The 24281-nt window shown below is 40.9% G+C and overlaps 3 protein-coding genes and 1 long non-coding RNA gene across 6 annotated transcripts in view; 2 read left to right on the top strand and 2 right to left on the bottom strand.

The window, feature by feature from the left end:
• Positions 1-2721: 2721 nt before the first annotated feature.
• Positions 2722-9766, top strand: LOC123962117 (lathosterol oxidase-like). Of its 2 annotated transcripts, XM_046038041.1 has the most exons (6): positions 2722-3244; positions 4851-5064; positions 5248-5380; positions 5568-5668; positions 7861-7989; positions 8235-9766. In XM_046038041.1, exons 1-6 carry the CDS (start codon positions 3093-3095, stop codon positions 8502-8504), a joined length of 999 nt encoding a protein of 332 aa, XP_045893997.1. In that variant the 5' UTR covers positions 2722-3092; the 3' UTR covers positions 8505-9766. The 2 variants fall into 2 exon arrangements, with proteins under 2 accessions (XP_045893997.1, XP_045893998.1); XM_046038042.1 differs by lacking the exon at positions 2722-3244 and having other exon boundaries at positions 4372-5064.
• On the bottom strand, positions 5145-6883 carry LOC123962127. 2 transcript variants are annotated; one of them, XR_006822861.1, is made up of 3 exons: positions 5831-6883; positions 5540-5642; positions 5145-5396 (listed from the first exon to the last, which is right to left on the bottom strand). It is a non-coding gene; the product is annotated as an uncharacterized LOC123962127 (long non-coding RNA). The 2 variants fall into 2 exon arrangements; XR_006822862.1 differs by having other exon boundaries at positions 5550-5642; positions 5831-6881.
• anapc13 (anaphase promoting complex subunit 13) lies at positions 8867-11324 on the bottom strand. The gene is made up of 2 exons (XM_046038050.1): positions 10937-11324; positions 8867-10087 (listed from the first exon to the last, which is right to left on the bottom strand). The coding sequence occupies exons 1-2, from the start codon at positions 11033-11035 to the stop codon at positions 9962-9964; spliced, it is 225 nt and encodes a 74-aa protein (XP_045894006.1). The 5' UTR covers positions 11036-11324; the 3' UTR covers positions 8867-9961.
• A 2343-nt stretch (positions 11325-13667) lies between these two features.
• Positions 13668-24281, top strand: part of rspry1 (ring finger and SPRY domain containing 1) — a 19281-nt gene continuing 8667 nt past the window's right edge. The window contains exons 1-4 of the mRNA XM_046038034.1: positions 13668-14057; positions 14579-15180; positions 18276-18328; positions 20579-20691. Of these exons, the coding sequence (XP_045893990.1) occupies positions 14783-15180; positions 18276-18328; positions 20579-20691 (564 nt within the window). The 5' untranslated portion in view covers positions 13668-14057; positions 14579-14782. The remainder of the gene's footprint in view (positions 14058-14578; positions 15181-18275; positions 18329-20578; positions 20692-24281) is intronic.

Consider the following 24281-nt stretch of genomic DNA (forward strand, 5'->3'; position numbering starts at 1 on the left):
CCCCTTCACCCTCGATAGCATTTTATATTTCATTAGCACTGTAACAATAGAATACTCATGAGGCAGGGCTGGCATCAGCTGTGTGATCAGCACTTTCTTTTCTTAGGCAGCTTACTTGACCGCTGGCCTGTCACTAATGAACTCTTTCTCTTGTTGCAGGCTGCTGCTCATGCTGCCCATCAGGCTGCAGCAAGTGCGCCTCCGGCTGCGTGTGCAAAGGGAAGAAGTGCGACACCAGCTGCTGTCAGTGAGGAGCCTGCAACATCAGCGCTCTACTGCCCTTGTGATGGCGCCTGTGTGAACAACTAATGACTAACTGCACATGTCTACATAAAATGTATTTTGTACTCGTCTCAGCGTTGCAATAAATTGATTTCCTTAACGTGGATGTGTTGTCTTGGTTTTGGCTTAAAGTGGTCTTACGTGTAAGGTTTCAAGCCTCGGCATAAAATGAGCTGTGCAGTGTAAAGTCATCTAACACAATGGTTCTCAAAGTGGGGTCCGGGGTCCCCAGCAAAAAGTGGAATAATTTATTTTCGTTATAATTCCATCCATAAGGAACACAATGACAGAATATGTATGACTACTTGGGTCAAAAGTTTCATACACTTTCTGTAATATAAAATTCTATCAGAATGGGGGTGCGTGGTCTAATTTGTGTGAGTTTAGGGGTCCTTGATGTGAAAAAGTTTGAGAACCACTGATCTAACAAAGCTGACTCTCAAAGGGAGGCAAAGCTGAAACCCAAGTCCGTGTGTTATGTTGTAGTGCTGACTCCTGATATCAATAAGACAACATATATAATACACTCCCTGGCTTTATTTTGAACTTGCCTCCGCGGAACTTTCTAACCATGCGAACAAAAAGGGGGCACTTGTTTCTGGTAGGAACAGTGACGTACACCGGAAGTGTTGCGTTGTTTCCGTGTCCAGGAAAAATTCTACCCGGTGCTTTTGTCGCCATGGCGTTTCAACAATAGCATTGCACTAGACGGTCCTGTTTTATAAGATATTTAAATGGCTCAACATGCCGAAGGTCGTGTCTAGAAGTGTCGTGTGTTCGGACACAAGAGACAGAGAGGAGTACGACGATGGAGAAAAGCCTCTTCATGTCTACTACTGCCTGTGCGATCAGATGGTTTTGGACTGCCAACCATTTTTCAGAACATATTTAACAAATACTTTAAAAAAAGTGATGGAAACATGTCCCCAGCGTCCCCAGTGTAAATGACACCTATGAATACATGAGACACATCTGTAGTGATTATGAATTATTCAAACAGGATGTTGGGGACTACAGGTGGTTGGTGAAGTATTGTAAGTAAAAAAACACTTCAGAACATAATTAAGCTCAGTTAGCCTGTTAAGAGTTTGGGTTCTGGCTTAGAAACATAAATACAAAGGTATTCATTTGTCATTCATCCGTTGTTTGGTCCCATGTCGCTGGTTGTGTTTTTGATTTGGTAGTAACTCAAAATATTTTCTTTTCCAAACTGCAACGATTCGGTTATTCTGGGACACTTGGGGGATGACAGAGAGGTGCTGTTTGTGTCCGAGACCACTAGAGGGAGACATCTACACATTTAGAGAGAGAGATTTTCCTTGTTGAGTTTTGAACTATTTGGTCCTAAATTTAGTATTTTCTATGCTCATTTTAAAAACATAGTCTACATATTACTTTTTCTCCAGTTTAGTTCCTGTAACACCCCTCTTTGGTTTGGAATTGACCAGCCAGTGGTTAAAAATAAGTGGGCAACAACAAGGCTGAAGCTAAAAAGTCAGTTCAAATGGGGAAAGCTTAGGATCATTTAAATAAAAGGGAATCAGGCTCTTTGTGGCTGGGTGTGCTCAGCGTCGGCTCCCTGCATGGGGCGAAGCCCAACAACGCGACAGGGTCTGCTGTTGGTCACAGGCTGGTCGGTTGTGGCCTCCTCACTGCTTGAGGCCTCTGGTAACTCCACTAAGTATCTGTGGCTCTGCACCATGCGACTCCCCAGACCACAACACAGCCGTGTGCCACACTATCTGGGACATCAGCAGCAGCCTCAGTACACCCGCACACTGCACACAGGAGACAAGCAGAAACTCTCAGAGCTTAGTGTGTGGCTGGTTAAATGGCTGCAGATTGGAGGTCACGCCCAAGCACACCTGTCTGCCATCAGCACATCCCCATGCAATCAACCCATGTGAAAACCACACCCACCAAACACACACTCACTCTAGGTGGTCACCCATCATTTACATTACATTTACATTTACTCATTTGGCAGACACTTTTATCCAAAGCGACTTACATTTGAGAAACAACATACAAGCATCAACAGAGCATCAATAACAGATCTACAACTGACAAAACATACTAGTAAGAGCTCACAGTACATATCACATCAATCACTATCACTGCACTCAAAATCAGGCCGATACAGGTCTACCCCGTTACATTCCAGTTTACTGTGTTACTGTAGAAGTTAATGGATGGAAAAATGTGCAAGCAACACATGTAGTACAATTTGTACTTTTACTTTGAAGGAGCACATAACCAAAACATGGCCTGCACATACATCAAAACAGTCTATTGTCACCTGTTAACTAAAAACTATACAGTACATTGGAGATACTTATATAGATATATTTGAGGTTTATTTTCTCCTGATCAAACTTGCAGCTCTTACTTTTGCTGTGTGCGCAGGATGTGTACATGATGTGTGTGTATGTAAAGGGCAGACCAGGGAGAATTTGATCCTTAAGCCCAGCATGGGACAGGGTACATGCACTGCAAAAAATGCTTACCCTCGCAAGTGATTTTATTTTATTTTAAAACAGAACTCGGAAGCTTCAAAATATGCTGTTGCAATTTCAGATGCGATTATTTATGCCATAAAAAGACATTAGATTGGAAATGATTTCATTTATTTCATATAAATGATTTAATAAGTCATATCATAATATAATGAAGCACATCCCATTGCTTGGAATCAGATGAACTATTATTAGGCTACTATAGAAAGATCATTTCACTCAAACTGTACCAAAATTAGGAGAACTGAGTTGAAGATCAAGTCTTGTCACTGAGCTCCTTGTTATTTGCTGAGCATGCTAGGATCTTGTTCCACCAGGACTGACACGTCTCCGTCTCCCTGGATCCCCCCACACATACTTAGCCTACTGCCTCAACAAAATGAAGCAAAGAAAAGCTGCCCTCTGAATCTCTACCGGCTTCTAGGAAAAACTTACTGGAATTCATGGTAAATAAATTAATATCAGCAGCGTGTGGTTCATCTGCCAAGAATTTATTTGCTACATTAGGCCACATGTTTTCTATCTTAAATCATATGCTGGAGTACGTGCTGTGTGTGGAGGACTTGTCCACTTTCTAGGAAGGTTAACAGGTGTTTGACGTCTGGCCTTGGCCCTAAAGCAGGTCAGTTCAGCTCTTTTGGAAATCCTGACAAAATGATGCTTGAAAAGCACGAAACAGCCCTTTGGAATTCCTTATGAGTGACAACAAAGATTAACACTGAAATAATATCAGTTTTAGTAAATCTGGCGACAAGGTGAAAATGCATCTAGAGCTTGTGATAATTTTGTTTTCAGTGAAGGTAACTGTTCTGCATCAATTCTTCAGAACCAGTTATCATTCTGCTGCTCCTGTTTGTTTTGAATTTATACCATTAACAGGCCATGTATTACAGTGCATGCTAATAGTAATGGTGATTATACTGGGGTTAAATAAAATGAAGTCATCCTGTATTTCAAGCATATGTAACAAGTGAAGACTTAATAAAATGGGATCTTCACCAGTACAAAGAATTTATAAACGTCAGGTGGAGACATTTCTAGACCTAGGCTACGTCACTTGGGTGACTACTTTGCTGAGAGAGAAGCTGTGTCCTGCATGTGTTGCCATTGCAGCAGATGCAGTTCTATACATTGCATGAAGTCCACATGTACTGTATGTGAATGCTCAACTAGCTCTGTTGCTTCCAGCTTCCCCTGTTTTCACACCGATTAGCATGTAGTCTAATTGGGTCTGTGAAAAGTTCATCAATCAAGTGAAACTAATCACATCAGATGCAGTGTTTGATAACCACAGAAACAAATCATCTGCAAAGTGCTGTAGTCTCGGACAGACATTCTGCATTATTGGAGGACCAGCAGGCAGGGATGATACACGGGGCAACTTTTTGAGCAATGTTGCTGGGCAATGTTGCTAGTGGCAAATCTGACTATGTTTTGAACGGATAGTGGCTGTGCGGGGCGGGTGGCGGAGTGGTGGGGGAAGGGGATTATGGTAGTAATCTTTACTCATTACCATTGACGGCAACGTTGCCCTGCATGATTGCTCTAAAAGTTGCTCTGTGTATCATCAGCTTTAAGGCACTGGCGTCAGTTGCAACAGGAGTCCAGTCATTCACTCTAACAAGTAAAGTTGTCTATTAGGGTAGTAGCCATTTGAACAGGTATGCTGCTTTTATTTGATTGTCTTATAACTATGCTTGTGTTTGTTCTCCTACTGTTCCACTGTTTCATGCGTTGCAATCTTAAGTGTGTGTGTAAGCTGCCTGTTTTGGCCTGGTTAGACAAAATGGAAAACATCTATAATAGAATAACAAACAACAAAAATGGATAAAATGGGAGATGAATTTTGAAACCTAAAGCAGAGCTTAGTACATAAAGCATGGACACTGAATGCAAAGCCATTAAATTCTGATTTGCAAGCTTTACCCAGTCTTCACAAAGAAACACTACATTTGCACATACAGTATATGTATCTGTTTTTGAAGTTTTATCCAGCTTTTTGTCCTGTGGCTAAACACAACAATGGTCACACTATTAATTTCATCTTCACAGTAGCATGGATCATGTGCTGAACATGTCTGACTCATACATCTTCACTCCCTACGTTTACCCGGCATCATGGCCCGAGGACTGGGCTGTGCGTCAGATAATCAGCCTGTGGGTGGTGACCAACCTTGGAGCTGAGCTAATTTACCTGGGCTTTGGTACTCTTAGCTTCTACTATGTGTTTGACCATAAGCTCATGAAACATCCACAGTTTATTAAGGTAAGCTGTTTAATGGACAACACCCTGTTCTGACATCTGTAGACAATTTATAAGTCATTGAATGGATTGGAGGTGTAAACTGTTAGTGACCATTTTGTTTTTATTATTTAACACAACATCAGACCTGGAAACAATTCCAAAGCAAACTCCCAAATCCTAATTTTGTCTTTGACCCAATGACAGAATCAGGTAAGAAAAGAGATTCAGCTAGGAACTGTTGCCATCTTCTGGATGAGCTTCCCTACAGTGGCACTTTTCTTCTGGGAGGTCAGGGGAAACAGCAAACTTTATGACAACATCAGCGGATCTCCTCTGGGTGAGACAATGGTTACCTTAAAACCAAGGCCAGGATTTATGTTAGCTTCAATCAACTCAAATCTGAAATTAAAGTTATTTGATTAACTGCCTTAATGTGAGCGGTTAATCAAGACAAAGCTTTCGCATTTGTTTAAAAGGGCTAAAATAGCCAACACACATTAGCATACTGGTTTGTTCTGTTTCAGGCTGGTCCGGGGTCTTCCTGAGCATTGCTGGTTTCTTGTTCTTCACTGACATGAGCATCTACTGGATACACCGCTCTATGCACCATAAGAACATTTACAAGGTGAGCTTTAGTATGTTTATGAATATCTTAAGGTGCTCTAAACAATATTTTAGTCATAAAATGTGCAGTAGCTGTGAACAGAGGTGTGGCCCTAAATGCAGACTACAGCCATTAGGATGCAGTTCAATCAAACATTTATTAAAGAAAACTAAGCAGGCTTACACTGGGAGCACAGTGGCAAATGTCCAAACAAAGGTTACTCCAAACAAAAACATAATCCAAAGGGAAAATCCATAAACAAAGAACAAGGTACAATCCAAAGGGGTAAATCCTAAAAAGCACAGGGACAGAACACTCAACACAGACGAGGATGTAACAAAGACTGAGCAGAACAAGCAAACATTTTAAACACTAGGGCCGGACCAAGACCAGGTGGAGGCAATCAGACACAGGCAAGCAGGTGAAACCAACTGAGGGGAACAGACAGGACCAGACCAAAATGCAGAAACACAAACTGAACACTCAATGGATAAAAACTAAACAGGACAGACTGAACACTGAAAGACAAACTAAACATAACAGGAAGCAAGCACACAAGACTAAACACTGTCAAATGAACAATCACCAGATAGAGAACACAAACCAACATTTAACAGACAGAAAACTAAATAACACAAATAAACTACAACCTAACAACGAACAGACTAAGACTAGTGGTCTGTACTATGAAGCGAGGTAACTGGCTTATCCAGGTATGTTCAGGAATAACTTTGTGACGTCGGGTGTAACTTCCTGATTAATCCGTACTACGAAAGGTGGATAAGTGTTAACCTGTGGTCCATGGCAGTTCACGCTGCATCTCTAAACTGCTCCGAGCAGGTTTTGTTCGTGGTTAACTCGAGTTTACCCTGTATACGTGGACTACACACCACATCTGAACTCAGTGTTAATGATGAGAAGTAGGCTATTAATATGCTACCACTTGATAAAATATTTTTAGATTTCATCCTGATTTGTTCAGCATGAAACAGCAATTTCAATGGACCTTTTGTGCATTTGTAGCCTACCATAACATCTTAATCATATTACACATAAAAGAAGAGCCCATAAAATGCATCATAGAGATTTGAACTACTCCTCGGGAGGAGGTTAGGTTCACAGCATCAGTTGCCGAAGTAACTGATCTTCGGTTAATCTGATCTCGCTCTCTGAAACAGAAAACCCAGAGTTTCCCTCATCTCAGGCTTAACATACTCAGCATTTTCACTAATCCCACTTTCTGAAACAGCACCCAGGAGTAAACACTAAAACATAAACTAAGGCACAGGACTAAGAACTAAGACAGATAATAAGTAAATTAAACATGCAAATAAACGAAAGAATAAACTAGGCTACAAAACCCCAAACCATGACAAGATGAAATTACATTAACATTACATTTATTCATTTAGCTAACGCTTTTATCCAAAGCGACTTACAATTGCTATACATGTCAGAGGTCGCACACCTCTGGGGCAACTAGGGATTAAGTGTCTTGCTCAGGGACACACCAAAGGCAAGCATCTTATCTATGCGCCATCACCACCCCAAATAAAACTTACAGAAACACAGAACCCAAAAACAGACTAAAACAGGAAAAACATCAACACAAAACCACAATCCTAACAATTTTGATCAAAACAAAGAATCAAATGAATATGTTTAATGGAAAAGGGGGTCACTCGAAGTGATGGACCCACTAAGAATTATCACCTGACTCTGCAGGTTCCCTCAGCTGAGCAAATGAGCATCTTTTGGCTCATTGTTTTGGTTTTACAGACAACAACTTCACTGTTTTGGTTCACTGCTCTCATCAACTTGTTTTCAGCAGGCAGCTGTTTCCAGTGAAAAAGCTCTGATAAAGCCAATTAATACTGCTTGGTAAAAGAGTGACGCATTTAGCTGCTAAAGAGGCAGATGTTTCCTTCAGTAGCTGTGGAAGACCAATATAGAGCTAAAAGGAGAGTGAATCAAGAGTGATTCAACAACTGAGCTACATCTCAATATATAAAACCAGTAACTGTCCACTTTTATCATCTATTTGTGAGATGTCCACTTAGTCTGAAATTTATAAAAGTTGCAAAATTGGGCTATGTCTTTGACCTCTGAAGCAACTTTCTGAATCTCGATTAAATTATCTGGACTTTGTGTACCTTGTTTGCATGGTGTAAAATTATCCTAGTATTAAAACCATTTGTGTTTCTCCCCCTCAGCACTTACATAAGCAGCACCATATATTCAAGATCCCTACGCCTTTTGCCAGCCATGCCTTCCACCCACTCGATGGCTTCCTGCAGAGCTTGCCCTATCACGTATACCCTTTCGTCTTCCCCCTTCACAAGGTGGTGGTCTACTTGTCACTGTTTACTAAACATTCTGATGTTAGCTCTGAGGTAACAGTATTGCAAGTAGCTATACAAGTTTCACTGCATACATTAAACACATTAATCAAATTATTCTGGCTCAGCTGCTTGTGGACACAATTTGATGTTTGCTTGAAAGTTAAGTGTAAAAAAGCAAAGAATTCCAAAAAGTACAGTATAAGCATGATGTAAACTCTGTCACATCTGGGATATTTACATTACAGGTGGTCTACCTGTCACTCTTTGTCTTTGTCAACATCTGGACCATTTCCATACACGATGGAGACTACCGCCTTCCCGGCCCCCTGATATGTCTGATCAATGGTGCTGCTCACCACACAGACCATCACCTCTTCTTCAACTATAACTACGGACAATACTTCACGCTCTGGGATCGTCTAGGGGCCTCCTACAGACACCCCTCAGCCCTGCTGCGGAAGGGGCCACATGACCACATTCGCGAGCTCAAGGCAGAGGCTGCACAAACACAGTGATGATGAAGCTGCTGGCAGGATTTGTCTTTTCTGGTTTCTACAGAGATGCTCAGCTTGGGCGATGATGCAATTGACAATAGCATCAGATGTCAAACATCCATCAGGAGCAGAAATTAGAACACAGAGACCAGAAAAAGACAATGGATTGTGTCTCAAAGAGTTGTCCAAATGTTAAAAACAAATAAAATGAAAGCAGTTTTGGAGGGATTTACATTTTTACAAAGATTTCTGGATGAAATGATTTCATGCACGGCCTGAAGATATCTAGGCTAGGAAATAAGATTGTGCCACAGCGAATAAAACCCAGCTAACCAGTAGTCTAACTGGTCCATAAAGAGTTAAAGCAAATGTGCTTATATCAATAAGGTTTAACAATTGTTTAATAACACCTTAATGTAACACAACAGCACCACAAAATGCAGCCTCCAAAATGATCATAAATTTGAATCAATGCCTCAATATAAACAAACAGTTAAGACAAAAGTGATCATTTTAATCTTCATGAAAATAGGATTTGTTGCAGGGTTGTTGGTTTGACTGCATTCATTTTACAGTGTAGTTACTCTTAAAACTTCATTGGTTATGCTCCCAAATTAAGCCATAGTCCCTCACAGTTTATTTCAGCAGCTTTGACTATCCCTTTTGGTCAAAATATATGTTCCGTGTGTGCATTAGGGTCTTAAACAAGATCTTGTATGGAACTTGACAAAAACTAGAACTGACACATAAGGTGCCATTTCTTCATGGCTTGAGTTCGAAAGGTTTTAAGCAATCTATGAGGATTATAGGACAATGTGTGGGTCTGAGAAAACTGAGAGAAAATAGTTAAACTTTTCAAGGACATTGGTGTGACAGGTGGAAATCATATTTCCTCATACTAACATCCAGGACTTTATTCATCCAACTACCAACAGAATGCTCTGATTTACGATTACAACTTCATAAAATGAGGCCAAAGTGTCTAAGCTTCATGATAGGAGTGATGGGAAGTGGAGTCGTAGATTTTTTAGTAAGCAAAGAATACTTTTAGACAGAGCCTAGTACAGACAGTGTCTTTGTGAGGGCCCATCCTCCGGACTTTTTGGATACAACACAAATTTAAAAAAAACCCAACAACATAACTTTAAGATGAGTTGTTAACACATGCAAGTCATGCTGTCAAGATTAAAGCAGTTGTAAGAAAAATGTGTCATGCAACAGAAGGCAGACAGGACAACTGGTTGTGACCTTTTAGAAGAAGATATACTTTTTACCCCAGTTTTTATTTTACATTTATATCCATAAAGACTGCAATATAAACCTTATACCAATGAAAAAGGCATGTTTGCATCATTTCTGCTTAGCTGGAACATACTGCGCACAACAAAATTGCTAAAGCCAATGAATTACATGTGTCTGGATTCAGTGTCCGAATGCATGTGTGTTTTTGTCCTACAGTCTGATTCCAGATTAGCCTTTCAGCTTCCAGTGCTCGGTGTGTTTTCGTGCAGGCTCTGCAGTGCGAGGTCTGTCCACTTCATCTCTTGTTCTTTCACAGACTCTGTGGAGCCCCCGTTGTCCTGCTCAGCCTCAGGCAGTTCACTCTGACAGAGAACGGGGGAAACAAGATGCCATGAAATAGAGAAGCAGTACTCTCTACTTTACATCTATGGTATTATGGTATCAAGAGAAAAACATAACATTTGAGGGAAGCAAAAGATTATATTTAAATTAACATAAACAGGAATATTATTTTCTGTCAGATGTTTAGGCAGGAACTCATGGTTCATAATTGAAACAACTACCAAGCACGCACATAACCTAATTTATAATCATGATAGAAAAAACCGTAATGTGTCAGCATTTGACAGCATGATGGGGCACATTTGTAAGTCTGGAAGTTATAAAAGTATGTAAGGCCAGAAGCGCAAGTGTCATACATGTTATTGAGCCTGAAAGAGGATTACTGTCACAAAATTGGAGCAAGGAAGTAGGGCTTCCTGTTCTCATTATATTCAAAAGCTGCTTGCTCTCAGTTTCACTGATAAAATTACACTGGAGTTCACCCAATTTGAACCTAGTTATCTTGCTTCCTAGTGTGCGTCACAAGATTTGTCTAAAATACTGTGTCCTGTTAAAGCCTGTTAGTCCATAAATGTTACAGATCCCGCTCTGTCACACCCGCTGGAAAACACTATCTAGATTTCTGTACACAAAACTTGCTATTCACAAGCCGATTGCAGATTGGGTTTGTTTTGCGCTCACTGAATAGTGTTAGTGTCATTACTAAACGTCCACGTAGGCTGTATTAACAGTAGTCTTTGAGAAACGTCTCCTACATGAAAACCAAATCTCGTCAAAATGTCGGTGAGAAACGTCTGCACTGTAAACAAACTCTGTGAACACCTGGCCGCTGCCGATGCTAACGTTGTTTGCAAAGTTTCAGCATTTACCAGCGGGATGGTGACATCTTCATAGGGCAGTCTGTCTTCCCTCCAGGCATCGTCGGTGAGGTCCAGGACTCTGCCATCTCGTTGGATTTCACTGTCCATCCTCTGAGCAGGATTCCGTACAAAAACTGCTCTGATCTTCTCCTCTGACAGTTAGCGTCAAGCTAGCAGCAGACAGCCATTCAAAATCCGCTGCTACCCTTACAAACAAACCAGTTAGCCTAGCAAACAATAAGAGTAACAGTAACACGCTTTATCAAAGTCTGTGAACGAGGTGGTTCAGATTTGAGTTTTTAGCGGTTTGAGCACCGTAGATGCGGTAATTGTACGTACACAGCTGACGCTTGGTGATGATGTAACCAATGATGCTTTCACTTGCTGGAGAAAATACTGGATTACATATTCATTCTGTGTTAAATAGCCGCTTCAGTCAATTGATAATTAACAGCAATAAGAATATTGACAATAATAATAATTAGAATCATGTCGGTTTTATACCAGTTATATAGCCAGTGTACAAAGGGTTGTGGATGTGTAAGCGAAACGCCACTCCCGCCCTAATGTTTAGTGGTTTTCATGGTAACCAGGCGCCTCTTCTTTGAAGACACCGCAAATTGTTGTGTTGGTTTACACCATTTGAAGGTAACTATATTTTAGTTGATAACAGATTTATAACACAAGTTTCATTCAGATAGAACAGTACATTTGGTGATCTAACGCCAGCTAACGTTGATGTTACTGTAGTTAGCTAGCATAAGCTTAGTTAACTAAAGTTACTTTAGCATCTGAGGTTGCCACCATTGGACTCAAGTACAATTATCTGTCGAGAGAAATCTCCCTGAAGCGTTAGGTGTGTCAACGTTTTCTTTAGGAGTATAGGCTACTTTTGAAAGCGTTTACTCATGTAGAAAATCAACTTTAAATTTATATTGCGATTCCATGTTTACACTTATCCAAGGATAGCTTAGAAGCACTGATTGCCCACTTAGTCTTTATTTGTAAATTACTCCACAACGATAAAGATTTAATCATTTTATACAGCAAAATATTTCTGTTCTCATCAAACGCATGTATTTCATACATTTTGGCCTTTGATGTTGATGTTGGCTTCAGGTGTGGTAATGGGTAGACACAACGATGCTCTGCATCATTCGGTTTTACTATAGACATCAACAAAAATGAGCTTGGTTTTGTGTAATCCTGTACTAAAGCTGAGGTTCGTGATCCTTTTTTTTACAGGCACTGCATGATGTCCACCTCTCAAGAACAACAGATAGAAAATGCATGTGCCAATCCTGGAAACCCAGTTTTCTCCTGCATGATGACTCCGGCAGTTAAAGATGTACTGCGGAGGCAGGGAGCAAAGCCCCAGGATCTATTGTACAGGACCACTTCCAGTGCTTATGGTCTTCTCTCTCCAACCTTTGAAAGCTCGCCGTGTACTTTTCACCCTAAATCACAAAGATTCTCTGAAGACCTGGGCAAGACTGGGATGTATCACGACAACTCCTTCAACACAGCCCTAAACCGAAGCAGGGTCTATGACTGTCCCAATTTACAGCACACCATCTAAATGGTTGATTGCATGGTTATAAGACCGTTGGTTCTGTGATATTTGTAATTGATTTAAGTCTATAGACCACTCTAAGTAAGATAGAGTAAATAGAAGAAGAACACCTACATGGTGCAAGGTTTATTAATCTTTTTTTACAACACAAGATTAAGTTGTAGTTACCTTTATGCTACTCACAAAAACAAATGTTCTACAAAAAGGACAACCTTTGTTTTTGATAATGACCTAAGAAAAAAATCTATTAAATATACCATTACATGTGGGATTGAGAATTCAGATTCTGAGAAATCAAACTGTCCCAGAGATGTGAAACCATGTTTGTTATTATATAGAGATATAGAGAAGGACTATTCGACTTTAACGGACCGTAGCCTGGAACAAGATGTTGCATGGAGTCACCTAACCCACCTTTAGTTCCTCTCTGTTGTAACCTCCGGATTCCCTGACCAAAAATGCCTTGTTAGTGTTAATAAATGTGACACTGACGACCAATAAACTGATTCTCAAAGCCTTATTTACTTACTTCAGTGGCACAGTGCAGTTTCACCTGAGAAATAAGAAATTCTGTATGTTATTTTCTAGCACATCAGGGGGACAATGTGATTCTTGTAGTTACGATGCCGTATTTTTATAGGTGCACTTTTATATTTAAAATAGAAATGTTCTACTTGTCTTGTTGTGCAACACTTAAGACGTATTGCTTTTTTTGTTGTAAATGACTTCAGGTGATTGCGTTCAAGTACCCCTGGGAAAGTTTGGTTTCAGTGAAGCTAGGCACGCCTGCTGACATTCACGAGCGTTCACGTTTTACAATGATCAATTGTAGTAAGTTAGCACATTTGTCTGAAGTGTTGTGCATTTTCATCGAATGTACTTTTCTTGTAACCTGTAAAATGCTGTAGCTGTTATTCTTGCTTCTGCAATATTTTATCTGTCTTAAAACAATACAATCTTATTTTCCGTCTTAATAAGAACATTATATTGGCTACAATGTGTATAAATATAATGCACAAAACAATACTATTTTAATACAGATTCAATTGGCTCTATATTACGTCATAGATAATGAAAGAAAGAGAGAAAGGTTGTGTTTTGGGGAAACAGCGATCTTTGCTGTATGTTGACGTTGTATTTAACAGAAATCCTCCTCCTACCTCCTCCAGCCGCGCCTCCGCAGCCACAGCTGATGATCGCGTCTCTCTTAACGCTACGGAACTTAGCACGCGGCTAGCGGTGTAGCGTCGTTAAACTGTTTACGAGGTGTTAGCTAACCCTCATATGAATGTGCGGGTTTAGATTTAAGCAAATGTGTCATAACGGCAGGTCATGTAAATAAGTTACTTCACCGGCGTTTGAGTACCACGCGTAGTTCATTGCTACTCACGTTAGCTAACTTGTGTAACGTTAGTTTGACAGGAGGATCAGAGGAGTGTCCTGCTAACCGCTAGCTGGCTAGCCGCTACACAACATAGCTAGCCAGTTAGTTGTCTGTTTCGTTAACTACTTCGGTCTGGCCCGTTTGCATTCTGCTGTTTTTCAACTGGTAGCAACGTAAGTGTACATTTAGTTTAAAATTGAACCATTATAGTTCACTGGCGAAATGATAAGTGTTAGTTTGTGAGACTTGGTATTTATTTACCAGCAGTGCTGATGGTACAATGCTTGTTTGGTGGGTGGCTAGTCTGCTATGCAGCTAACTGAAAAGCTCTTCTTTGTCAACAATACTAAAATGTCTCATTAATTTAGTACATGTGTTGTATACACATTGTTGATATACTGTGACTTCTTAAACAGCACAACTTTAGACGGAAACACATTGTTTAATCACGTTAGCTACTTAGCTTGAGAGATGAACAGCTAAATGGCTAATGTTGATTTCTCCTTCCAATTTTCACTATTTTATTTCTTTCAGACTTGACACTTATCTCATGGGGTCTGTCAGTTCAGCTTGTTTTAAGCTTTGCTGCTGGCAGCACATGAACATCTGTTAAACAGTTAAATATACAGTTCTGACAGAGTTAATTTGGGGGCAGTGTTTCACTTTTTCTGTACTGTTTGTGTTGCGCCTGCAGCTATGCCAGCCCTGGATGAGATCTGGACCAGAGCCTTGAGCTTTAGAGCTTTTCTGCTTCCATCACCTGACTCCTCTCAGTCCATTTAACCAGCTGCATATCAATATTCTCAAACCAATCTGGTGGCTACAGTATGATCATTTACGCTGACTCCACCCGGCCCACTGGGATAAGAATCCCCCAAAACCAAGCTCTCCAAATGATATGATAGTAGTCGCCTGGATTACTTTCTGTGCCTGCAGGAGCCTTGCACAGGTTCTGCTCTTCCTTTCCTCTGCAAACTCCCTTCCTCCATTCTGGGAGACCCTTTCCAGTGTGGTCTCTGGCACTGGAAACATGGGTAACAGCTGTGTGTGCCGAGAGGATAGTGACTTGGAAGACCATAACCATGGGTCGTCAAGGGCAACCCGAGGACAACCGAGGCGAGTGGATCATGGTACAGGCGTAGGTGTTGAAGCCGTAGAGGCTCGGAGCAGTCGACCCAGGGACCCGGTCAGGCCACCACGCAGAGGACGAGGGCCCCATGAACCAAGACGGAAGAAGCAGAATGTGGATGGCCTGGTGCTGGACACACTGGCTGTTATCAGGACACTTGTTGACAAGTAAGTCTAATAAGAGAAAAATATGTGAGAGGAAGGAAGGATGAGAGTGGTCTGTACAGTTTTTCAAGTTAATATTCTGTAGTTTGAGTAACGGTGTCTGTTGTGAGCTCTGACAATGTCTCAGCCACCTAAAAACATTCTTGAATCCGAACGAGGGTCATGAGGATATGTTCCAGTGTGAGGACCATAATGAGCAGACACGTGACCATCCTGGTCTTTGGTTAAATCAGTTTCAATACTTTTTATGATACTCTTTGTCTCGTACATGTAGATACATTAACATTTAAAGGAGTAGTAAATTGATGTGGACCAGCAAACGGGCATCCACAGTACCCTGGAAAAGTAATCAAGCTGTAGTGGAATATTTACTAGGTGTTTTGGCTCGGCTCATTTGGACCTTCTTGATCCCGTTTGTTGTCATACAGTGAGATAGATATAAACATGAGGGTTGACGTTTATGTCAACTAGAGCATTGTGGGTCAAATGCCATGACATTCAATCACAGAAGCTGCCCACGAAACCCACGGTCAGTCAAACTTCAGAGACAACATGAGGTTGTTTTGCTGTCATGAGCATGCAAAAACGGCATGCACGACTTTGACTAAGTCCTTTATCTTTGAAGCTATTATAAGTGGCAGTGTTTCCCCTAGGATGGAGTTGTAGCAGTGGAGGTGAAGCCAAATTTTTCTCATGAGAAACCACCTCCCTTCGGAGGTGCATTTTATTTGCACATTAAAATCCAAAAAGAAATGTCTCCTCATTATCTTAAAAGGACTAGTTTGCATCACTAATTAGCTTTACTAACCTCAGCTCCTCCAGTCACCTCTGTCCTTTCTTTTCCAAAACCACTTTTTCAGATCGAAAACTGCCGCTCCTAAATGCATATAGGGGAAACACTGAGTGGGATTAATGTGTCAACATCTAATAACGTCTTCTGTGGAGACCTGTAAGTGGAGGCTGCTGTATAATCGAATAATTAATTAAAATATAGTAAAACACAGTTGTAATAATATGAAATGTCTTCAGAGTAGAAATTATAATTGTTGACAAATACTGTAAATTAATAAACACTTAAAATACAAAACAGACCTTTTTCACCTGAACTAACAAAACACCCCCGCGGCCCTGTACACAGGATAAGCGGTTGACGATGGATGGATAACAAAACACAACAAGCAGAACTGTAGGTTGAACTCTTGAGAGGACTTCATGTTCCTTTATGTACTGTGATTCCTCTCTTGACTTAGTGATGACTTGCTGCAATGATGTAGCAAGAATTATGTTGCCTGCGTGAATGCTGAAGCACTTTATTATCCTCCTCTTCATCATTCTCTTGCAAGAAAAGCCTTTCAGTGCATAGGTTTGGTTGCCTTTGAGAGGAAAAGTAATAATAGTATAATGTTAAAATAGGCCCATGTAAATTATCAGCAGTGTAGTCTGTTTTGGTTGTCTAGCAGCAGCAACTCAGTAGTATGCCTCATTTTTGTCAGCCTACCTCATTAACATTTCACTCTCCTTTCCATGAACCTGGCCGTTAGAGTATCTCTTATGTCCTGGCGTAGTGTGGAGTCATATTTCTTGAGTTCATGCAGAGAGATTCCACATCCATCTTCACCAGCTTTTGGCACTATTGAAGTTTTCTTGAGGATCTCCAACATGTGGATCATTTAAAATGTTGATTTATGTCCCCCGGGGCCTTTGTCATAGCTCTGTGCAGCCTCATGTACCTCTCTTCCCCATCTACATGAGCTCAGCTTTAGTTACTTTCCAAACTCTTCTTTTTACATACCCATGTAACTTTTCACTGATTTGACCATTTGTGCAAATGTATGTTTTTAAAACTTAGTTTATAGTAAAAAAGAAACAGGCCTCTGGTCTGCAAAGCTTATGATCGTTTGATCCCCCCCCCCTCTTTCTCTGCATATTCTGTCTTATCAAGCCATCTTTTGAAATGCCTGCATGTTTTTATTTTCAGTTTACATATTTTACTATTGAATTCATTGACATTTATTCTAGCACAATTCTCCCACATTATAGCCAACCATTTTAGCCTGACAGGTACATTTTAACAACTGCAGGCTGGAAAGTTGAACCGACTTTCTTAATTAATAACTGTATTTCAAGGTTGAGGTTCAGTGTTTGTGGCAGTTGTTGTAACATTAATATGGTGGAGGAGGTGTTCATTCGGTGGTCTTGTCACGTGTGAATACACAGGCGTACTAGTTGAAGGTGTGATTAAAAATGCCGGGCTACTGTAGATGCACTAAATTAGGGAACGGAAGTGAGCGTTGGATGTGAAACCATAAGTTACAAACTTCTGCGTTAAGGTTCAACATTGTGTCAACATGTGCAACTATATTTAGCTATCAAGCGTGTTAAAGCTTCGTATGTGAATGAATATTTAGAATTTCTATTATTTTGTATCCTAAATTATTATCCTATTAATCAAAAAAGCAACCGTGTGATCAATGAAATAAAATAAATATCCAATAGCACCTCTCATAGGAGGACATTATTTGGAAGCTGGCGCTGTTAAGTTATACACCATCTATCTGTCAATATACTAACATCTAACAGTGGCTGCACAATACAGCATGTCCTTGGAGTGTGCAGCCGAGAATGAAACATGCATGTACATTTCCAGGAATTTGTTCAACCTATAAATGAAAGAAATTTCAGTTACAGTATTACCTAGTTGCGTTAGGAAATCTGAGGATCAAGCTTGCTGATGTTCTGGCTGTCAAAACGAAAGCAGTCTTCAGCCTGGGATGAGCCATGACAAGCTACAGTAACGGCAGCGTGATCAAAAACAACACATGCACTTCAGTAAATCCATCCCAATTAAACGCTTGCTTTGACCTTGTGGGGCAACCTTATTTTGCATAGCAATTACTGCAATCACCGTTAAGCACACAAAGGCATGAATCACTTGTTTACATTATTTCAGATGCAGTGATCACAGGGTCATGGACAGTTGAGATGTATTTGCTGGTTGAATGCTCTTATAGATAAAATATGTGTTTGGTGGATAGGGTAAAGTGAAAACCATGTGAGAAACAATTATCACATTCTGTGCAAACTGTTTTGTTTTTCAGTGACCAAGAGCCCCCTTACTCCATGATCACTTTGCATGAGATGGCAGAGACAGGTAAGGAAAAGATGAAAACACACATTTACACCATGAGCGAGGACGTATCACACAGCGCCGTGCCCATGTAGACAGTACAGAATCCACTAAGCAATATGATGCAGAAGCACTTTTCATGTGTTTTGAAATGATGGGATGAAAGGTTTAATAGTGGGGGCGAAGTAGGAACATTAGCTCTACGCCGAAATAGGGCTGGGCGATATGGACCAAAATGTCATATCCCGGTACTGTTAGGCAGAACTCCAGTATAAAATATATATCGGTATTTTCTGCTAAGTTGGCTGGGTGGTGGGGGACCATTGTTTTTTTTTACAAGCCAGGTCTTCAGCAGTGTCGACCAGCACTGTGCACTTTGTGAGTAGAAGGCTGCGTGCAGACGCATAGGGAGGGCTGGGGCTGCACGGTGAGGGAGAGAGATGAGCAAACGCTGGCAGGACTTAACGAAACATATTGATTAACTCAACATCAGACTATATCAGTATAAATGATATTGTCTAATTTTATATCTCTTTAGAAATTATATTGGTATACCTCATTTTACCGATATACTGCCCAGCCCTACTCGGAAACAGTCATTTGGCTGTTTTCTTGGTTTTAGTAATTCAGACATTGAGTCAGTATTACGGTTTCTTCAGGCTGAAATGAAACTGTCCACTGGGCTGTAGAAGTTAAGGATTTTCATCTCTACTGACTGGTGAGGAGTCCCATGAATTTAAACAGGTCTCTTCTGAATATGCTGTCCCTTCCCCCTCAGGCTGAGCTGGTGGTTTTGTTTCTGAGAACTGCTGAGGCTGTGACATTACAGTAACTTTGTAAGCAGCAGACAGTCACAGTCCTCTTCATCTTTTCCAGTTTGACATATTTAGCCTATCTGACAGCTCATTTAAAGCACTCTGTCAACGATATGTGCAGATATATTTTATAAATATTTGGTGTTCAAAAAGCTATGTTCTGTTGTTAAGAAGAAACACAACTTTGAGGACAAATCTCACACAAAGACAATGGGTGGCTTTAAATGAAGTGTTAAAGAGGCCCTTTATATAAAACTGGAGAAACCTTTGCTGGGACTGCAACACCACCTGTCTGCTGTTGTATTGCTGCCTCAGCATTTCTCCAACACACCCACTGGCCCGGGAGGGGGGGGGTTGTTACATCACCTGGGGAAGGGACATGGTCATGACTTACAATACTGTACAAGGGTTTTAGGCAGGTGTGAAAAAGTGCTGTATAGTAACAATGCTTTCAAAAATAGACATGTTTGAAAATGCAACAAAAGAAGACGAAAAATCTAAATAATCAGTTTGGTGTGACCATCCTTTGCCTTCAAAATAGCTTGAATTCTTCTTCAATGTCTGTTCATTCACTTTGCATTTTGTTAATTAAATATAAAAGATATACATGTCTATTTTATAAGCATTCTTACTTTACAGCATGTTTTCCACACCTGCCTTAAACTTCTGCATAGTTCTGTACACTGCAGACATCATGTGTTGGCCGCTACCTACCACCACGATCATATGAATGATGTCTAAATAAGATTGAAATAATTTATAAATTAAGTGTGTTGTTAGTTTGACAGTAACTGACAGGTCTGATGGTCTTTTGATGTTTGTATGTGTTTTTGGTTTGTTGTGTGTGTGCTTTCTTGTGCATATGGTGTGTGAATGATGCTCTCATCCTCTGTGGGTTTGTGTGTATACTTTTGCGATAGCCTTTTGAATTTTTGTGTTCTGGCACATATGGTGTTTGATGCCCGCATGGCTTGGTGTTGTGTAATTTGACAACAGCCAAGTTTGGTGTTAACTTGCAGATACCAAACCCTAAAGGCAGCCAAGCATCAAGTCAGTCAGCCCAGCCAGTCATTTTCAGTTTGACATGTGCTATGATGTTACATTATTAATTGGCCAGTTGGCTGGGGCTTTCATAAGTGATAGTGAAGAGAGAGAGAGAGAGGGAGAGTTTCTCACAGAGTCATCTAATGGACGGGTAATTGATATTTTATTATTTATGCTACGTCTGATACTCATAATCCAGTGGCCTCAGCACAGTTCAGTTATCTTTGAGTTATCTGGTTTCTTTAGGACTAACAATGTCAATTCTTGTGTTTTTGCATGAGAAATGTATTATAATGAAAGAACACAAGCAACACAGAGACAAGGAAGTCAATCTGGACCAATAAGAAGAAACATCTGAATTATCAAATTCAGTCACTTGAGTCTCAAATGAATTTTTCCATCTCTTCTCCCTCAGATGATGGCTGGCTGGAGGTTGTCCAGTCTCTGGTTCGAGTGATCCCATTGGACGATCCGCTTGGCCCTGCAGTGATCACCCTTCTATTGGATGAATGTCCCCTGCCCACCAAGGTTAGTGGCTTATGTGTGTGAGGCACAAAGAGAGATTTATTTAGTTAATACATGTAAAATAATTTGACCCTTATAGTCGGTTTCGGGCGATGTCTATAAAATTGCCATTGGACGATGTCTACAATGAAACATCGGGATGGACAATGGCATCGGGTGGGGTGGGGGGTTGCGGTCGTCTTATAATGACATGTGTTTCACACACAGATTTCACTCAAGGGATGCACCGAATGTTCGCCCACTGAAATTAATCGGGCAAAAAAAAGCACTTTCTGTGTTACGCCTAATACGTCAAAAGACATAAATTTTACCGAACAATTACGTTGACGTGTCGGCAGTGTGGAAGCATATTAAAGTGTCCGAGAAAGACGCAAAAATCGCCGTTTGCAGACACTGTTCTGCTTAATTGTCTTCCAGCACATCCACTCCATCTGTGGCTGACTTCTTAGAAAAGGCAACAAACGATCTGACCCGCTTTGAGTGTTTCTGCCACTCGTCTGTGAGATGGCGATTGAGCTAGCGGCTCCTAAATTTGGAGTGCACACATATTCAAGCCTTTATGGTATCTGAAATGGACCAGAGTGAGCTGACAGGCAGGTTAGCGATTTTATCCTGTCAGTTTCTCTCTTTACAAAGACAAGTGTTGCAGTATGAGAGTCCTACCTGAAGAGAGGATGTGAAGTCTTCAGGTTACGCGATACGAGAACCACGTACAACATTTATCATATTGGGTTGGACATGTGACAACGTCCGGTTTCAAAATAAGGTATCTATACAGAATGGAAATGAGATTAATTGGATTATATTCTCAGAAAGTATAAAACATATTACAGGTGTACATTAAAAGTAAATGGACACATGTAATTTACTTTACCAGACCCTCTTGGGCCTCAGACCCACCCTCCATACTCTCTCCAAATCCTGTGGGAAACATAGAGTAAAAAGCACATTTTAACTATTTAATTTATGCAGTTGTAAAAAAATGCAAAATAAATGGGGGGGAAAAAAAATGTGAAAAAACTTGTTTGGTATTTGGCAAATTTTTTCATTATATTCAGGTTCGGTTTTGGCCCAGAATTTTCATTTCGGGACATCCCTACCTCACCTGGTAAAAACTTGGACATGTGGATATTTTACAAGCATGGACCAGGTAAATCAGCAGTGAAGTGCAGATGTTGGTTTCAGTTATTTGATTACGTTTGGTTAAGTCATTAATAAGCCGGCATGTGGCTCACTTGCTGCCGTAATAACGGGTGGAGAACTCCAGAAAAAAGACAAATGTGTCTTTTGGCCGACTTTATAAAACATACTGCTGATGGAGAAAGTCAGGGGAGCGGACAGGAAGAGGCGGGGCAAGCTAGTGTGTTTGCAGGGTCGGTTGACAAAAAGTGACACTGACAAGCACGTCGGCTCTGTGAAAAGTTGAACATGTTGAACAACAAAAGGCGCTGATACAGCTAATGTTAGATGCCCAGCTAGCCAAACCTAAACCTTCCTTATGTTCTCCCGGTTTTCTTCTGTCTGACCACTTCAGCTGCTGACAACGCATCTGTGTCTCTGTCACAGAGCGACCAACTACGAGTGATGAGTCCGACTATGTTTTGAACAATTAGCGGCGGGGCGGGCAGGGGAGGGGGGTTACGGTAGGTTGTCTTAAATGTTACTCGCACACTGCTCATAAATCATTTTTCTGGTTAGCATGTACTGCCCGGTGTGGGCGTGGATAATGAGCAGTCTGCAGTGCACACAGAGACGAGTGTGTCAATTACACTGCCCACCTTTTCTGTTTAATTAAATCCCACCTTCTTTGCGGTTTTGTATATCGCACAGGATGACATCATGACTGTGATTAGATTAATTGTGCAGCCCTATTTGGCAGGCTGCTGATTCTCCTCAGGAGCAGTCATTGTTAGACCAGTTGTACACAAGTCGACGTGCAGCAATGGGGATGGAAAGGAATAACAGCAGCAGTTTAGTCCTGCAGATGTAAATGTATCGATGGGTGCGTTCGAGATGACTCTGGCTGACTTTCGCTTGATTGTCAAACGTGAGCTGCAGGCGACTGCAGGGGAGGGGTATAAAAACACAGCCGTCAAGTCGGACACAAATTCTACCTGCGTGAGCTTTCTGTGAGCTGAGATCAATGACTGATCAGTCAAAAGGTGGTTCCAACTTTGTGCAGCCGGAGAAAAGCAACGCCGCCTTGCACCCATGAGGTTTTAATGTTGTGACATGATGAAGTTTTGCAGCTCCGGTGAAAGTGGGACACAATTTCTAACCAGCATGCCTTGTGTTAAGTCCAGCATGCATCATGTTAAGCGCTACATGAAGTCAAACGCACCAGATGTCTCTACCTACAGCCACTTTTAACACTGGTGCCACCTATAGGCAAGAAGTTAATTTCTATCTACTGCATACAATTAAATGATTATTGAACATAAAACATCATTGTGTTAAACTAACCTCCGGTTGAGATTAAATAAATGTTTATAGAAATAGACAGAACTTGATCTACTTTCACTATGACTTTCCATTTATTGTTTTCTTTTGGCCTCTGCTTTCAACCCCCTCTCTCCCACCCTACTTCTTATTTCCCATTGAACAAATAAAATCTGGTTAGGACCCCCTGCTTCCATGTCTGAAGTAACCTGAGGACAGAGGACGTTCTATGACACTCTGAACAGTATGAAGTCTGGACTCTTTGCAGTATTCAACAGAAATATGCTCCACCTAACAAAACATACGGAAAGTATTCAGACCCCTTTAAATTTTTCACTCTTTGTTTCATTGCAGCCATTTTCCAAAAATCAAAAAAGTTCATTTTATTTCTCAGTAATGTACACTCAGCACCCCATCTTGACAGAAAAAAACAGAAATGTAGAAATTTTTGCAAATTTATTAAAAAAGAAAAACTGAAATATCACATGGTCATAAGTATTCAGACCCTTTGCCGTGACACTCATATTTAACTCAGGGGCTGTCTATTTCTTCTGATCATCCTTGAGATGGTTCTACACCTTCATTTGAGTCCAGCTGTGTTTGATTATACTGATTGGACTTGATTGGACTTTATGGCAGAGTGGCCCGACGGAAGCCTCTCCTCAGTGCAAGACACATGAAAGCCCGCATGGAGTTTGCTAAAAAACACCTGAAGGACTCCAAGATGGTGATAAATAAGATCCTCTGGTCTGATGAGACCAAGATAGAACTTTTTGGCCTTAATTCTAAGCGGTATGTGTGGAGAAAACCAGGCACTGCTCATCACCTGTCCAATACAGCCTCAACAGTGAAGCATGGTGGTGGCAGCATCATGCTGTGGGGGTGTTTTTCAGCTGCAGGGACAGGACGACTGGTTGCAATCGAGGGAAAGATGAATGCGGCCAAGTACAGGGATATCCTGGACGAAAACCTTTTCCAGAGTGCTCTGGACCTCAGACTGGGCTGAAGGTTTACCTTCCAACAAGACAATGACTCTAAGCACACCGCTAAAATAACGAAGGAGTGGCTTCACAACAACTCCGTGGCTGTTCTTGAATGGCCCAGCCAGAGCCCTGACTTAAACCCAATTGAGCATCTCTGGAGAGACCTGAAAA

This window comes from Micropterus dolomieu, linkage group LG22 (assembly GCF_021292245.1).
Source record: "Micropterus dolomieu isolate WLL.071019.BEF.003 ecotype Adirondacks linkage group LG22, ASM2129224v1, whole genome shotgun sequence".
Classification (NCBI taxonomy): domain Eukaryota; kingdom Metazoa; phylum Chordata; class Actinopteri; order Centrarchiformes; family Centrarchidae; genus Micropterus; species Micropterus dolomieu.

Bases quoted from the DNA above. Each gene is read 5' to 3' on its own strand.
- LOC123962117 (XM_046038041.1), top strand. From the start codon at position 3,093: ATGCTAGGATCTTGTTCCACCAGGACTGACACGTCTCCGTCTCCCTGG. The intron at 3,245-4,850 runs GTAAATAAATTA...TCATCTTCACAG, and splicing joins AAAACTTACTGGAATTCATG to TAGCATGGATCATGTGCTGA. The intron at 5,669-7,860 runs GTGAGCTTTAGT...TCTCCCCCTCAG, and splicing joins ACCATAAGAACATTTACAAG to CACTTACATAAGCAGCACCA.
- anapc13 (XM_046038050.1), bottom strand. From the start codon at position 11,035: ATGGACAGTGAAATCCAACGAGATGGCAGAGTCCTGGACCTCACCGAC. The intron at 10,088-10,936 runs GTAAATGCTGAA...GTTCTCTGTCAG, and splicing joins AAGATGTCACCATCCCGCTG to AGTGAACTGCCTGAGGCTGA.